Source organism: Pollicipes pollicipes, unplaced genomic scaffold, assembly GCF_011947565.3.
Source record: "Pollicipes pollicipes isolate AB1234 unplaced genomic scaffold, Ppol_2.1 Scaffold_4881;HRSCAF=5763_pilon_pilon_pilon, whole genome shotgun sequence".
In the NCBI taxonomy this organism is placed as follows: domain Eukaryota; kingdom Metazoa; phylum Arthropoda; class Thecostraca; order Pollicipedomorpha; family Pollicipedidae; genus Pollicipes; species Pollicipes pollicipes.
The window spans coordinates 32,941,903-32,958,854 of NW_023596576.1; the positions used below are offsets into that span (position 1 = coordinate 32,941,903).

At 59.2% G+C, this 16,952-nt stretch overlaps 1 protein-coding gene across 4 annotated transcripts in view; it reads left to right on the plus strand.

The window, feature by feature from the left end:
* Positions 1-16,952, plus strand: part of LOC119100736 (endophilin-A) — a 37,920-nt gene that overhangs the window by 10,122 nt on the left and 10,846 nt on the right. For 2 of the 4 annotated variants that reach the window (XM_037223835.1, XM_037223836.1), the window contains exons 2-6: positions 4,016-4,140; positions 5,106-5,208; positions 9,477-9,500; positions 9,971-10,084; positions 14,618-14,751. In XM_037223835.1, coding sequence (XP_037079730.1) covers positions 4,027-4,140; positions 5,106-5,208; positions 9,477-9,500; positions 9,971-10,084; positions 14,618-14,751 — 489 coding nt within the window. In that variant the 5' untranslated portion in view covers positions 4,016-4,026. Of the gene's footprint in view, positions 1-2,518; positions 2,638-4,015; positions 4,141-5,105; positions 5,209-9,476; positions 9,501-9,970; positions 10,085-14,617; positions 14,752-16,952 lie in introns of those variants that run through there. The other 2 variants (XM_037223832.1, XM_037223833.1) reach the window with 2 other exon arrangements.

Genomic DNA, 16,952 nt, shown 5'->3' on the forward strand with positions numbered 1-16,952 from the left:
CCAGTTAGATTTCCCTTCCTTTGCAAAGTATTTTTGCCGTCGGTGCCAGCATAACACCCTTGCCCTGCTAGCTTGAGCTGTTGCCAAGCCCATTAGTTAAATCAAAGGGCGGTCACGGCCAAAAGTGACCCCATTTCTCCGCATGGTTGGGCCCGCAGCCTGGCGGCAGTCTCGTCGCACCAGCACGTGTCGCCCGCCTCAGGCGCTAGTGATGCTGGCCTGGCGGTGTCGCCCACTTCAGGCGCTAGTGATGCTGGCCTGGCGGTGTCGCCCGCCTCTGGTGGTAGTGATGCTGGCCTGGCGGTGTCGCCTGCCTGTGGTGGTAGTGATGCTGGCCTGGCGTTGTCGCCCGCCTCAGGCGCTAGTGATGCTGGCCTGGCGTTGTCGCCCGCCTCTGGTGGTAGTGATGCCGGCCTGGCGGTGGCGGCCGCGTCTGCCGCGTGCGAAAGGACGGCGGCAGTCGGGTGATGGGGAGGGCCGGCCGCCACGCGATCTGCCGCACCACGCACTCGGCTCGTGTCCGATAACGGAGCCGGGTCGGCCGCCGGGCGCCGGCGGCCGGCGCGGCTCGTGCGTGGATGCGGCGGCCACGCTACCGCGTCCAGCGCCGGCCGCGTGCGGCACACCGGATACACTGACGGACAGGGCCGGTCGAGACGGTCGGACACAGACACCGCACACTAGACGCAGACATCGCACACTGGACACAGACAGCACACACTGGACACATCGGCGAACAGGGCCGAACCAGACAGCTGGACGCAAACAGCGCACACTGACTGCGCTTAACCGTTTTGTTGCTCCGCCAGCCGGAGGCAGCTTTCGGATAGATGCGCTGCCGTGATGCCACAGCCTCTCAGCTGCTGGTGTGCTATGGTGTGTGGCGCATGCTCATTACGAGACGCCGTCTCCTGTCTGGTGGTAGACTTCAGGCGACGAATGTTGACGTGAGATGCCCTGATGGGCTAATGGGGTAATGGGGTGCACTCGAGGGCGGAAGCTCGGGGCCGATGAGCTGCCGCTGTTGTCGAGGGGAGGGGCATTGGTGTTCGAATGAGATGAGTTCGCTCGGGTCGCGGCAAGTGTTGGAATCTGTCGCACCCCCGGAGGATAGTCATGGAGGCTTCTATGAACTGGTGAGCGCGCTAGTGCGTGGCGTCGGAATAAAATGTGAAATGAGTTTATTCTGGAAATAAGTCCTGTCAGCCTGGCTTGTCTACGCTAACGTGGCGTATCTGAGCTATCTGAACTTGGCCTGCTGGCACCCGGCGCCACGGAGGCCAGGCGGGAGGGATAAATGGACGTCCGCCAACGCTGTCGAACTTTTCATTCGGTCGACGATAGGAGCTATCGCTGATGCAAAGGGTCTCGTCGCACAGCGAGCGTCCACCGAGCAATTGCCGGAGCCCTGCCCGGAGCTCGGAGTCCCACACACACACACGCACGTACGCACACACACACGCATATATATATATATATATATGTATATATATGTATATATATTTATATAGTGCTGAAAGCGAGCCTGGCACGGGGCACGGCCCGACGGTTGTCTCGCCGTTTCGGCGGGTGCCGCCCGAACTCAGGTTCGGCTGTCGGTCGTCCTCTCCATCGCCGCCGTCTTAGCCCTGATGCAGCCGCCTTGTCTCACGGCTGGCCTCAGGCCCGCTGTCCTCTCGGCCCTGATGCGACCGCCTTGTCTCACCGCTGGTCTCAGGCCTGCTGTCCTCTCGGCCCTGATGCGGCCGCCTTGTCTCACCGCTGGTCTCAGGCCTGCTGTCCTCTCGGCCCTGATGCGGCCGCTTTGTCTCACCGCTGGCCTCAGGCCCGCTGTCCTCCCGGCCCTGATACGGCCGCCTTGTCTCACCGCTGGCCTCAGGCCTGCTGTCCTCTCGGCCCTGATGCGGCTGCCTTGTCTCACCGCTGGTCTTAGGCCCGCTGTCCTCTCGGCCCTGATGCGGCCGCCTTGTCTCAACGCTGGTCTCAGGCCTGCTGTCCTCTCGGCCCTGATGCGGCCGCCTTGTCTCACCGCTGGTCTCAGGCCTGCTGTCCTCTCGGCTCTGATGCAGCCGCCTTGTCTCACCGCTGGTCTCAGGCCTGCTGTCCTCTCGGCCCTGATGCAGCCGCCTTGTCTCACCGCTGGCCTCAGGCCTGCTGTCCTCTCGGCCCTGATGCGGCCGCCTTGTCTCACCGCTGGCCTGAGGCCTGCTGTCCTCTCGGCCCTGATGCGGCCGCCTTGTCTCAACGCTGGTCTCAGGCCTGCTGTCCTCTCGGCCCTGATGCGGCCGCCTTGTCTCACCGCTGGTCTCAGGCCCGCGGTCTTCTCGGCCCCGCCAGTGCCGTGCGGGCCCGGGCCCGGCTGGCGCCGCCGCCTGCCGTCTGTCGGACGCTGCTCGCTGGCTGCCCGTCTGCTGCCGGTCGGCCGCGCCTCGCACTGGCGCGGCCGGCCGGCCAGCGGCTGGCCCGCCACCCGCGTGCCCTGCTCCGGCCTCAGACGGCAGCGGGCGGGCCGCCGGGCGGCCGGCCAGCGGCTGGCCCGACGCCCGCGCGCTCCGCTCCGGCCGCAGACGGCAGCGAGCGGGCGCCAGCAGCGGTGGACGCTCCGCGCCGCAGCCATGCCGGTTCCCGCGCGCAAAGGTTAGCCTGCGGGCTGGGCTACGGATAGGAGCGTGCCGGCTGCAGGGGCATAGCTGACGGGGAATTGGCGCCGGCTGGCGTCTGTGTGTTGCGGCGTGGTGACGCGGGACGAGAGATGTGCGTGGCGGTAGAGGTGGCGAGAGTGGCTCGAGGTCGGCGTTGCATTTTATGCTGCGATGTAGTTGTCTTAGTGACTTGTTTACCAGCGCATACCTTTCTTTCGTCATGTCCACTTACTCTTGTTTGATGAAACAACTAATTCTGAACTTCGTTGTTCGTGTTGCAGCTTATTTCGGTTTTGTCGATGTACTCTTGGTGAGCAGAACATGCCAGTTGTCTGCGGAAGTTCCGAGGGGATAGCACTGCATATTTCCTTACATTAGGCAAGATTACAACCTTTGGACTTTTTGCTAGCCTCGTTATGGCAGATCATAAGGATCGGGCGTGGTGATGTGCGTGTCGTCTGATCTTCGGTCGTCCGTCTTTTTTTCCGTCTCTGGACTCTGTCTCTCATGTCCCTTAGCCTGGTAGCATGGCTCCGCCTGCCGCCCCAGCGCCTCACCTGACATTGGGTCCAGGCCTGCCGCGGCCACCCTCTGTCCTGCCGGCCCTGCCCCCGGCCGCCGGCCGCCATGCCTCTGACTCACGTTCCTGGCGTGTTTTGGCCGCCCTCTCCGCTGTCTCCAGCCGCCGTCCTGCCCTCGCTGACTCACGGCCAGGTAGACGGCGGCGGTCAGAGCCGCTGCGTCCGTGAAACAGCGATCGGTGTGTGGGCGGGCCGTTACGGGAAACCGCAGTCCATTCACTGATACGGCATGTGCCGCAGGCAGTCATTGACGACCAGTCATCAGCGTGGTCTGTGCGGAGGCGGGATCAGCTATCATCACAGGTCCATGCTTGTGCAGAGTACGAAGGAAGCGGGTCGACGCGAGTTAAAGAGCTCAGAGTTTTCCACACGGACGGATTACAGACGCCTGCGGGTCCAGTGACGCACGCATATTCAGTCGGCAGCGTGCGGACTGTGTCCTCCACGCGGCCCGCTCTGTGCGGGACCTTTGGAACGCGGCTCGGCCGGCGCCAGCCTTGTTTTGAAGCCGGTGACGAGCGGTTGGCTCAGTTCCAGTTGTGCATTCGCCGGGTGAGTCGGGAGCGAGGGCGGAGCCGCCGCCGCCGCGGCCCCGACTGCCAGCCGTGACTTCCACTGACGGCTGCCGGAGAACGGACGCCGACCGACGCGACCACGCCCGAGCTGAGCCGATCTCGCCCGAAGTGTATCAGCAGGCATTGATGTCGTCTCGCGTCCCACTCTGACACATTCGGCATTAGTGTAGACTCTTGTCCATCCCGACCCTGACCTGACCCGTCGGTCTTCTCGCAGACTCCGGCAAGATGGCGTTCGCCGGGCTGAGGAAGCAGATCAACAAGGCCAACCAGTATGTCTCGGAGAAGATGGGCGGTGCCGAGGGCACCAAGCTCGACGACGAGTTCACCGAGATGGAGCGGGTATGTGCCCCCATAACCACCGAGTGCTCTCTGCGCGGGCTGCGTGAGCTGTCCGCCCTCCAGTTCAGCACGGCGGCGGACTGCGCGGCCGTCCGGCTGCTCACGTCCAAGCCAGTTCGCGCCCTGTGCCAGGCCCCGCTACAAACATGCTAGCGTGTTGTGGCGAACAGACTCCTCCAACTGTCAGCTCGTTGCTCTGCAGAAGAACGAGCCGGGGCAATGTCTTCCAGTGAAGTGACAATTTTCTGCGACGCGAAGTGGCGGGATGGGTGGGTCTTCTCGTCAGGGGCAGCTTCCAGCACAGACGGTGGCGCCTGTGCGTGTGTACTGTGTCATCGTGGCTGGCTCGCGGGCGGGCGCCGGCGGCATCCAGGAGGTGTAGGCGTGTGGTGACGACAGCACACGTTTAGCTTCCGTGCGGCGGGGTTGCGTTGCGTTCGGCTGGCGTCGTGAATTATCGTTGCGCTCGTCGGCCCGGTTTCAACGAGCTCGACGTTCAGATGAGTCGGTACCGATTCCTCGTGCCCGGCTGGATTAATTCCAAGTTGACCGTTGGCTACATTAGGTTGGATTTTGTGTTAGTGTCTGTTATGGTGATGCGCGTAAACCTATATATATATATATATATATATATATATGTGTGTGTGTGTGTGTGTGTGTGTGTGTGTGTGTGTGTGTGCGTGTGTGTGTGTGTGTGTGTGTGTGTGTGTAGATATATGTTTGTGTATATATGATGTGCCTGAAAACCCCTGATTATTATCAGCATATGTGTTTTGCCTGTACCGCCGGTCTCCCGCCACCCCTCGACGCGAGCATTTCACGTGCTGGCCGAGCTGACAGGTGCGGGCCTTCTGGTGCGCCCGTCAGTCGCCGCCGCTCCGGGCGGCTGACACCGCCGCCGGTGTACAATGAGCCTCATTACGGCGCCGGCTGTCAGGCTGCCTCACGCCTCCGCTCGCCGGCAGAAAACGGATGTCACCAACGAGCTGATCGAGGAGCTTCAAGTGAAGACCAAGGAGTTCCTGCACCCCAACCCCACCTCACGCGCCAAGATGGCCGCTGTGAAAGGTGAGCTGGCGCCGGCCGTCGACGGCGGCGCCCTGGGCCGGCTCGGCTGGACCCGCCGGCGGTCACGGCAGTTTGTCGGGACCTTTGTTCGTTCGGGGCTGAGCTGGAGCCGAGCCCCTGGCTGAGGGGCGTCTGTCGGCGGCGATGATGGGTCCTTTGCCTGAGGTCACTGGGCCAGATGGATGCCCTCTGGCCAGACCCAGAGGTGCGGAGACGTACAGCGGCGGGTGAGATGTCTGTTTCGGCCAGTCCTCTGACACCAGCGGCGCACCGGGGGCGCTCGCGGCAGGACGCTGATAGTTCCACTCGTTTTTTATTCACGCAGCAGGTATTGCTCGTCCAATTCCCCTCTAGTGGGTCCGCTGTCTGCACGAGAGACTTCGGTCCCCTCTGATGTCGTGGGGTGGAACTAATCGATGCGTTGCTGTTCTGCCAGCAATAGGCGTCACGTTGTGAGAGCCACCGCGTGCACTGCATCGGCTTTGGGAACCTTCAGCCGGTGCTTTGTGGGTTCCGCGATTCTGTCGTGCAGCTGCGGTACATGCCACGCCCTTGGATGCTAGTAATGCTGGCTCCGCTGTATGATTTGGGTTAAGAATTTTTTCTCACGAACTTGCAACATTTCTGTACATTTACATGTGACACGAAACCGAGAAAGCTGGTGGCGCGTCACGACTGATCAGCGGGTCCTCCTCCTTGTAGCTATATCATGAGGCGACTACTGTGTATTGTCGGCTTTCGCATTGTGCCATTGAAACCAGCCGTCCGCCGTCCACCCGGCGGAACTTGAGCATGGTTTGTTGGATGGAGCAGGAGGGCGCGCCTGAGTGTGGGGACGGGGGCGGAGGGGGCGTGCCGCCGCTCATCGTCCGCGTCGTGCCGCCCGGAGCCATGACGTCAATGATCAGCTGGCGGGAGCCGGCCGTAGTCGGGCTACGGGTGTCAGGTGTCCGGCTCCGGGTGGGCCGTGCCCGTAGGAGGCGCGGCTCCTGTTTCAATGTAGCCAGCTGACCGGCCGGTGACGCTGCCGCCCCCATAGTACGAGCGTTGTGACAGGGGCCGGACGCCGGCCGGCGGTGGGGCCGGCGCCGGATGGTCTGTGACCTGGGAAGCTGCACTGGGCGGCACTGAGCTCGCCGCGGGGCGCGCAGGGCCTCGCGTGTGCCGGCGCCCGGTCACGGGAAGGGCGCGTGTGGGGCCTCTGGACAGCCGGGTGGCGGACGACTCACGCTCCGGAGCCGGCTCGCACGCGGTCTGAGCGGCGCATCCTGTCCTGCCCTGTCCCGCCATGGTATGCCATGCCATGCCATGTCATGCCATGTCATGCCGTGCCGTGCCATGCCATGCCCGTCCCACCGTCCGCGAAGAGTCCTCGGCCGCGGCTGATGATGACGCCCAGTCAGTTATGTCATGATGCGGTTTGATGTCAGCGCGGTGGTTGCTACGTGTGCCGTGTTTGTTAGGCGTCTTGCTAAGAAACATGCTTTTAAAAAGGAAATACTTTTCATTGGCCGTGCGCCTTGCCATGAAGATTATCGAACGATTATCGAACTGCCTAGTTCGGGGCTTCTAAATCGACGACATAGCGCGACATTAGGTATGAAACAACTCTGGAATAACGAACGAAATTAAACGACGTGTGATTGGCAGTACAATTTTTTAAGGACCGTGACAATCGTGGTCATCGTGTTGAGTTTGTCCAATAATAACGCCGTGCTGCTGAAAAGGCTCCGGAAAGCCTTGTCTGAATGCGCTGTAAGGTGGTTTGACGCCGTGGCAGTTTGACGTAAGGTGGCATGGTTTGGCCCATTCAGCTGGGTGCCGTGGACAGATTGTCTTTGAAGCTTGGCGATCCGCGTAATGCTCCCCGTACTCATCCGCCTTCTGGGACTGATAGGGAAGTGTATATGTAACCGGAGATCGAATCGAAATGCATTTCCATCGCAGGAAGCGCCGAAGGTTGCCATTTCGCCAAGAATATTTCAAAGGTGGCATCAGGTGCGGCAAAAAATCATCCCGTTTGCGACGTCTGTTTTTGCCTCCAGTGCGGATGCTCCATTGGGACCCATCTCATACGGTGCGCCACCAGAATACGGCGCCGAATCACCTGCAGCGCGCCGGCCAACTCGCCGGACCGCGGTGCTGCGGACCCGAGGGGGGGGGGGGGGGGAGGACAGCGAGCGTTGGCTGGCGCGACCTACCGGGGCGACAAATAGACGGCGCTCCCGTGCCAAGCGAGCGGCGCCGGCCGCTCCCGGAAGGCCGCGGCTCTGCCCAGTGCCCGGTGTGCGGCTCCTCAACACCGTAGCATTCGCAGGGAACCCATCGTGGCTGCGTTCGCTGATTGCTCCAGGTTCAGGGGTCGTATCATCCGCCAGTTACAAGTTGGCTGGGGCTTGGACGGTTCCAGCGGGCTGACACAGTTTACCTGACTTCTTGTCGCTTCCGGCGTTCTTGGTTACCTTCGTGATCCCGCCGGTTCTCGTCCCCAGCTCCCCTCGGTAACGGTCGGCCAATTATTGCGAGGCTCAGCGGTGTCCTTGATGGGTTTAAGGTACATGACTGTCTCGAGGGCGTCGTTTATTCTCTGCTGCGAAGGGGGACCTTCGTAACAGAGGATCAATGACAGAGTGCCCCCCCCCCCCCCTGGTTTGGGTTTGGGCGTGGTGCTGAAATCGTTGTCAGCTCATTTCACACCATTAAGCCACGTTAAAATGTGGGGCTCCGGGTGTGGACGGTTCAATATTTGTGACCCTTCTCGCGGTTCAATATTTGTGACCCTTCTCGCGGTTCAATATTTGTGACCCTTCTCGCGGTCGGTGACGTTTTGTCAAAAACGCAAATAATGTTTGTTTCTCGCTCGCAATGGACTTTTAAAATGTTTTCTAGCCTAACGCAGTACTGTTACCCATATTCGTCGTCGAATAACCAGGATAAAGGACAGATGATAATCTAATAATGCATCTATCTCTCCTTTCTCCTGGCTAACAGACGAGGAATAAGGCTAACAGTACTGTTTCACGAGTATGCCATCTTCCTTGTCAGTGTACTTGACAGCTTATGTTTTTAACGTCATTCGAATCCTGTCATTCCGTGAGCTATGCGGCGATCAAGGCCCAGAAAAAGTATTTTCCACTTGCCAATAAGCATTTCCACTGACCAAGAAAGCATACCAATAGTTATAAGTGAGCTTGTTTCATCATGTATGATGCTTGCTTCAATATCTTCCATGTGAAACAGCCCCTGAAAGGGTAAAGCTCTCACAGGGCGAGAGATGGGGTTCCTTATCCGTTGCGTTGGCTCCCCACCGCAGTGTCCTGGGAATGCCTGCTGGGCTTGGATTTTAGTGCCGGACATGGCCCAGATAGTGGCAGTGGCACGCGCCACCTTCCGGCAAAGCCTGACAGTTTATAGGACATATCCCGCCCAGTCTCCTGCGATATCCCTTATTGGATCCCAGAATGGTCCCCGACCCCTGTTTCCCCTGCCGCCCGGCCTCGTGATCGTCATCGGTCCCTGATTGGATCCGAGAATGGTCCCCGACCCCTGTTTCCCCTGCCGCCCGGCCTCGTGATCGTCACCGGTCCCTGATTGGATCCGAGAATGGTCCCCGACCCCTGTTTCCCCCGCCGCCCGGCCTCGTGATCGTCACCGGTCCCTGATTGGATCCGAGAATGGTTCCCGACCCCTGTTTCCCCCGCCGCCCGGCCTCGTGATCGTCACCGGTCCCTGATTGGATCCGAGAATGGTCCCCGACCCCTGTTTCCCCCGCCGCCCGGCCTCGTGATCGTCACCGGCGTCTGAACCGAAGCTGCAGCGAGCTGTCGACTGAAGTATGCTTCAGTCTCAGCCGTAGCAGCAGGGACCTGGACTGCCTCGTGGTCCACCGCCGGCATGGCGGTCCAACTCTGGCATTGGCCGGCCGCCGGCTGCGGTCCTGGCAGCGCACAGATTCAAGCCCCCAAGGCTCGGTTTTCGGTGTCGTCTGATTTCCGGGGTGGGCGTTTATGGGTGCCTCGGCCGCCACGGACATTTCATGCCCGCAGTTGTAGTCCATCTGCCACCGTTTGTCACAGTAGGTCACAGGATGTGTGTACTATCATTGCATTCTTTGTTCTTGAAGTGTATGCTATTCCGATCGTGTGGCGTTACCTGGAAAGCACATTCGGTTACGTTACGTTCGCTATATTTATGTGGTGATGCGTTTTCTGTGCTAGTGCTACTGTGGTTTTTAGTTCCGCAGTTATGTACTGATGTTTGAATTTCAGGCACCTCCCATATCAGTTTCAATCGTAAGTATAGATGTGCATCGAACTGGTTTCTTTTGGCACCGATATGCCATTTTGGACGTGGATTTGTACGTTTCTTTGGAAGCTTTAAACCCCTTTGGCACTTTTGATTTTCCTCTTGGCATCGCTTTTGCTGTTTCAACAAGGCTTCGATGCACGTGCGACCATGTACTTGTTCGAGGTTGGATGTATCGTGCACCCAGCGTCTGCTGTGTTGCCGTCCCGTCCGGGACCCCCCTTGCGACGCGTTCTCAGCCCAAGCCCGGCATCGTCACTCAGTTTGCGTTCCGCAGTTTCCCTTTGGGAACGTGAGTACCGTGAGCTTCCCATCGTCGCTGCATCGACACAGCCGTCGGCGGCCCGCCTCTGGTGGCGCGGGCCTGGCAGCCGTGCGGCGCGGCGCGCGCGCTCCGCCGGCCCTGGAGGTGGGCCGGGTGCCGCCTGACCCGCTGACCCCCGCCTCTCGCCGGCAGGCATCTCCAAGCTGTCGGGCCAGGCCAAGGCTGCCACCTACCCGCAGCCGGAGGGCGTGCTTGGCGACTGCATGGTCAACTTCGGCCGCAAACTGGGCGACGAGGAGCCGTTCGGTGAGCGGCACGTGACGGGGCGGGGCGGGGCGCGGGTGCGGCGCGACGGGGGCTGCACTGGTGTGCTGGCCGGATCTGCCGCTGCTGTGCATGTTGGCCGGACCTGCCGCTGCTGCGTGCCGCCTCCTCCAGTGCTCGGTCCTCTGGTCGGGACGTACTGGCATTGCAGGCTGGTGTGTCTTTGTTAGTGACCACAAACTCTAAACATTGGAAAACCGACGTTGATTTAGAGCATGCAAGGAAAAATAAAATAGAAGGGCGGACAACAAAAAGGAAGCAATTTGCGGTCGTTGTGACCACTTGGCTTTTTTCTCGCGTCGTTTTTTGTACCCCCTTTGTACCCGACGATGCCCAAGGCCGGATATTTATGAGCCTAACATGCTTTTCTGTTCGCTCCGTTTCCAAAGTCTGCAAAGGGTCGCTAGGTATACCGTCGCTACGACTTGGCGCGGTCCTGAAAGAGCCCTACATATGCCCTACATTGCCGTGCAGAGCCCCATGCCCTACACTGAAGACGTCTCCCGAAAGCTTCCTGCTCTGTTCGGGTTCCGCGCGATTTAGACAGCATGGTGGTGAACCAGTTGGGGGTGGGGGGGATGGGGGGTGGGGGTGGGGAGGGGGTGTCTTGGTGCCTTGCTGCAGCTTGTCGAGCTGCCGCCGCCGAACCCAGGCTCGGACCGGGTCGTGACCTTCCGTGGCGGGCGCGGTCGGTTGCTGAGCTCTGTATCTAGCACCTCCGCGCTGCTAGGGCTGACATTCAGAGTAAATGGTCCAATTATGGAAATTGCCCTGCCTGGTGAGAGTGAATCAGTCTGGGAACGTTGTCAGTGCCACTGGCAAACGGGGGGGGGGGGGGGGGCGCCGGCCGTGGAGTTTGGTGGGCCTGTGGCCGCTTTGTCTCCATCCGCTGTGCAGGCGAACGGTGGTCCACGACGAGTGAATGTCCCCCCCCCCCCTCTTTCCGTTCTTGAACGGATAGTTATGATCTCCACGTTCTGTGATCTGTCCTCCCCTGTTCTGTTCTGGCTATCTGCGATCTGCATTGTTTTCTTTTGCAAACCCGAAGGAGGTAGAAGTTGTCCGTGCTAAAACGAGACGATGCTTCTGATATATTTAAAATGATGACCTTATGTATTGGATAGGTTGGTCAACGTCAACGGGTACACTACTCGATACATTGTCTCCCGAAAAATAGTTATTTCTTGATAATTTATTCGATGCTAACTTTTTTCTTCTTTTTTATTCATTTGTTGTTTCGAGCTCTACTTTCTGAATCGCGAGTGGAACTAGTGTCATTTACATGTGGCGCTGAATTCTGAGGCGTCGGCGTTCGTCTCATCCGTGGTTATTACTTGTCCAGTCACGGTCCAAACAAACTGCAGTTGAGTGCCTAATTTATTCATTGAACATTTTTGCGTGCCACATTTTAAATCCACGTTGCCACTTTGCTGTGGTCCCAGGTATACAGCACAAAGCGTGTACAACTGACAGGGGTAGCTAAATGTGTGCGTGGCGCCTGCGTTCACGCGGCGCGCACACGATCAGACCCGAAGCCGCTATCTTAACCATATGCACGAGTGAGGCTGTTCTCAGCGCAAAATGGGCTCGCGTTTCGTACATTACATAAGGTTCTTCCGAGCGACCGACCCAGCTGTGGACCGACCAGCCAGAGAACCGCCCGGCCGGTTAAGCGCGCCGGACGTCGTCAGCCCGCGTGTCACGAGTAGCGTTCCTGCATCTCCACGCCAAAGCAGCCGGCTTAAAACGGGCGTCGTCAGCCCGCGTGTCGGGGGTAGCGTTCCTGCCATCTCCACGCCAAAGCAGTCGGCTTAAAACGGGTGTCGTCAGCCCGCGTGTCGGGAGTAGCGTTCCCGCCATCTCCACGCCAAAGCAGCCGGCTTAAAACGGGTGTCGCGAGAGCTCCGCGCCCGCTCATTCGTTATTGACCCATGCAAACGGGTGTCGCGAGAGCTGCGCGCCCGCCCATTCGTTATTGACCCATGCGAATGGTCACGCGCAGCCGTTCACCACGTGCAAGTGCCGCTTTGTGTTTGCTTGGTCTGATCTACATACCCCAACGTGGGAATCTGATGCACAGCAACTAGGCCCACTGAATGGAAAACAGGAGAATTGGGTGAACGTAAACAATCAAATTATTTGCGTGGCTCGTACAGGTACGGTGTGGATTTACTTTGCCGTGTACGAATAATGCATTTTTGCAGCACATATTTCTGTTTGCTTTATTGTGGTTTGATTGCTAATCCATTGGGCGTTTAAATTTTAAGACCTGCCGGTTCTCGTCGTTCCCCCTTCCCCCTACGACGTCGGAGTTCTGCCATCACCAGACGCGCTGGATCAGTTTGCAAATGTATTGTAATGCGGTTGGCATAATTCCATCTGCGGCGAAATCTGCACAACTGTATCGACATCCCCGCGCGGCCCGAAGCCATGGCGCCGCCGACCCCAGCGATCCGGGGTCCGTCGGACAGCGACACGTGCATCCCGGGCGCGCGCCACGAGGGTCGCGCGCCAGCCGGCCCCGCCGCGGTCCGCCTGGTCACGGGAAGAGGCGCCGCGCCGGCCCGGCCGGCACCACCTGACACACGGCCGAGTGCTGCTCCAGGCAGTCGACCTGGCGCCAGGGCACGCGGTCGATCAGCACCGGGCAGCGGCAGTGGCTGCCGGCGCCGTCGGGGCACGCCACGTCCGGCGACCACCAGCGCCCGGCCCACGCCGTGCCGTGCGCCGCGTAACGGCGCACCAGCGCCTTGACGAATCGCGTCTCGGGCCCCTCGTGCAGCGAGGCTAGCCGGCCGCCCAGATGCCGGCACTGCAGACGAGCCTCGCGGTATCGGACTTTGGCTTTCATCACCAAGAAACAGCCTGTGTGGAACGGCACCCAGGCGGTGCTCCACGGGACGCGGTTCCGCCGGGGACACGGGTACCGGGCCGGGGCGCGCGTCTTGATGCCGCGTAGTGCCGTCTTCATACGCTGAATCTGAGTGCTTAGGTTCTGTATTGATGCGTTGGTTTTGGCCAGTCGGGTGCCCTGGTACGTCAGCTTTTTCCGGAGTGCTTCTACGTCGATCTTGAGTTTGTGAACTGTTGCTCTATAAGTGGTCACTAGGTGGGATGGGTTTGAGCACCGGCTGGCACATACAGTGGCCACCGGTTTAGCTATATTGTGTCTGGGAATAGACTGCCAGAACCTTTTATCTGTGGGCTGAATCTCAGACGGCAAAAACGATGGTGTCGTGGAAACGTCAGCTAGGCTCTCTAGCAGTTTTTGCTCTGTGCCATTACTGTACGAGGCTAAATGGCTAGAGTATTGGTTACACATATCTTGTAGAGCTCCATAATTGACTTTGCTGGCAGTGATATCCACGCTGAAAAGGCAGATTGCGTGGTTTCTGGGATCCGTTTTCTGACTTGCGCTTGTGGGACATTCTATTGCCTCCGAATGGCCGGTCACAAATACAAATGATAAAAGGAAGAGCCAGCTTGCAAGTGCTTGAGGCATCGGTTCCGACTAGCTGATCGGAGATATAAATGCTAAAAGGAAAAGACAGTTTATGGTTGTTCGATGGTTGTTTCTGTAACGTGCATCCGGTTAGCCTTACCTGCTTGCAGCGAGTGATTGCAAAAAATTTCGATTTGTTGGCTGTACACACAGTTGCTTTCATTCAAGCTCGGGTACTATCGCATGGAAACTATAACTTTCTACTGATTTGTCGGCAAAAATCGCTTTTGTTCCTAGTTGGTTTCTAGCTGACACCGCGTGGAACTACAAATTTCTATGAATGTGGAGCTCAGGAATATTTTCTACATAGATTGGGCTCGAATTTTTGCTGCGCAGTACAGCCAGGCGACGGCAAGGATTTTGTCCATGTGGTTTGGAACGAGCCGTGTAATCATTGGACGCTTCCTGCTCGCAAACACGAAGTGGTCATCACACTTCGGCTGTTACCCACAGTTTGGGTTGTCATATTGCGGCTGTCACCCGCGCCTTGATAATCTGACACAGCATTGCAGGACACAAAAGAGAGACCCCTTGGGCTTGCCTTGCGAAAGGCTGGAGGCAAAATTGTCCGTCAAACTAAAGTGGTTGTGCAGGATGGTTGCAGAGACGGCAGTTAACCGGCGTCGAACGTTTCGTGCCCATTGTGTGTGCAAATAGAACTAGGTTGAACGTGAAATTCGACGGCTTTGTTGGTGTCTTGTGGATTTGTGCTGGAAAAATGACAATTTTATAGTTAACAGTTCCTCAGCCCTTGGAGGTCTCAATGGAGCAATTAGCGACTATTGAATTGATGTGTTTATAGCATATAGTCATATGTACGTCAGTTATATATCATCATGCTATATGTATATAGAAATGGCTATGTATATATATACATATATATGCATATGGATACAGATATCATGATTTCAAAATCATATCTGATTATCATGAGATACTTGGTAACAGAGGTCTTGCATATGCGCCCATGTAGCTATGCCTGTTTCCAGCACGCATTTTGGTTTTTGTTACAGCCCAGTCAATGATCGAGACCGGAGAGGCCATGAAGCAAATAGCCGATATCAAGTACGCACTCGATGACAGCATGAAGCAGAACTTCCTGGAACCGTTGCATCATCTTCAGACCAAAGACTTAAAGGAAGTAATGGTGAGTTATTTTCACGCATCGGCTTGCTCCACGTTTGCTGAAAAAGCAGGAAAGCTACATTGCACCTAATGATGCGTTCGCAACACATATTTGCTCGCGGAGAATGCAGTGCTTAGCCGTGCCTCGCACGCATCTGCGAAATAATGCTAATGCGTTTTCCTGAACTGTTAGATCTGAGCTTAGGTCCGAACGTAGCGCGATGCGCTCCGTGATAACGGATACCGTGGTACAGGCTCGTTGTCTCCGTCGCCGTGTCGCCACCGCACGGCGTCTGACCTCTGACGGGCGCGGGTTCCGTCTGTGTGCAGGCGTCGCCGGACGGCGTCTGACCTCAGACGGACTCGGGCCCCGTCCGTGTGCAGGCGTCGCCGGACGGCGCCTGACCTCAGACGGACTCGGGCCCCGTCCGCGTGCAGGCGTCGCCGGACGGCGTCTGACCTCAGACGGACTCGGGCCCCGTCCGTGTGCAGGCGTCGCCGGACGGCGTCTGACTTCAGATGGACGCGGGCCTTGTCCGTGTGCAGGCGTTGCCGGACGGCGTCTGACCTCAGACGGACGCAGGCCCTGTCCGTGTACAGGCGTCACCGCCCGGCGTCTGACCTCAGACGGACGCGGGCCCCGTCCGTGTGCAGGCGTCGCCGAACGGCGTCTGACCTCAGACGGACACGGGCCCCGTCCGTGTGCAGGCGTCGCCGGACGGCGTCTGACCTCAGACGGACGCGGGCCCCGTCCGTGTGCAGGCGTCGCCGGATGGCGTCTGATCTCAGACGGACTCGGGCCCCGTTCGTGCGCAGGCGTCGCCGGACGGCGTCTGACTTCAAACGGATGCAGGCCTTGTCCGTGTGCAGGCGTCGCCGAACGGCGTCTGACCTCAGACGGACGCGGGCCCCGTCCGTGTGCAGGCGTCGCCGGATGGCGTCTGATCTCAGACGGACTCGGGCCCCGTCCGTGTGCAGGCGTCGCCGGACGGCGTCTGACTTCAGACGGACGCAGGCCCCGTCCGTGTGCAGGCGTCGCCGGACGGCGTCTGACCTCAGACGGACGTGGGCCCCGTCCGTGTACAGGCGTCGCCGGACGGCGTCTGACCTCAGACGGACGCGGGCCCCGTCCGTGTACAGGTGTCACCGCCCGGCGTCTGACCTCAGACGGACGCGGGCCCCGTCCGTGTGCAGGCGTCGCCGAACGGCGTCTGACCTCAGACGGACGCGGGCCCCGTCCGTGTGCAGGCGTCGCCGGATGGCATCTGATCTCAGACGGACTCGGGCCCCGTCCGTGTGCAGGCGTCGCCGGACGGCGTCTGACCTCAGACGGACGCGGGCCCCGTCCGTGTACAGGCGTCGCCGGACGGCGTCTGACCTCAGACGGACGCGGGCCCCGTCCGTGTACAGGCGTCGCCGGACGGCGTCTGACCTCAGACGGACGCGGGCCCCGTCCGTGTACAGGCGTCGCCGCCCGGCGTCGGCTGTCGTCTTTGTCATATTGGCGGCGCCCGGATGCCGGCCAAAGTCAGCGGCCGTTCCCCGGCTTCCCCGGATTAGGTCAGCGAGGCGATCGGCTGGACGCGTGGCTCGCTCGCTGGGGACCGCGCGGGTGACGGCCTCGATCAGCGGCGGTCACGTGGGGCCAGTGACTGCCCGCGGGGGAGATGGGGGACCAGGGAAGGAGCGCGTTCCTGCGAAGCTGCACCACGTGGGGACCCGGCTGCCGATGTGCTCGGGCGATCGAGGTCCTCTTCAGCCTCACTGGCCGCGTCATCGTCAGCGGACGGTCGGCCGCCCCCAGGAAGGGCATCGAGCGAGGCAGCCGGTCCGTCACCGCGACCATGCCGTGTGTCGGGTCCTGCGGCGATCCGGGTCGCTGCTCACAATCGGACTCTGCGACAGGGCTCTACTGATAAATGCTCTGCCGATAAAGATTGCAATATAAATTTCCGGCGCCAGGTAGCTTTCTGGCCTACTATGGGTTTGGTATTTGACGGATATCATATGGAGGAAAGATACTTGATTCGGTCGCCAATGAATTTTTGTTACTGTGCTGAAAGAGGTCATTTTGGGTTGCTTGAAATTTACGTAAGTTATTAAACGCATTTGCGAAGAACATTATTCGCATAGATAAGACAGTAGTAATAACTTTATTCCTCGGAGCAAAACCAGAATGGAGATATAGATGGGCTAAACCCATCCATATCTCCATTCTCCTGG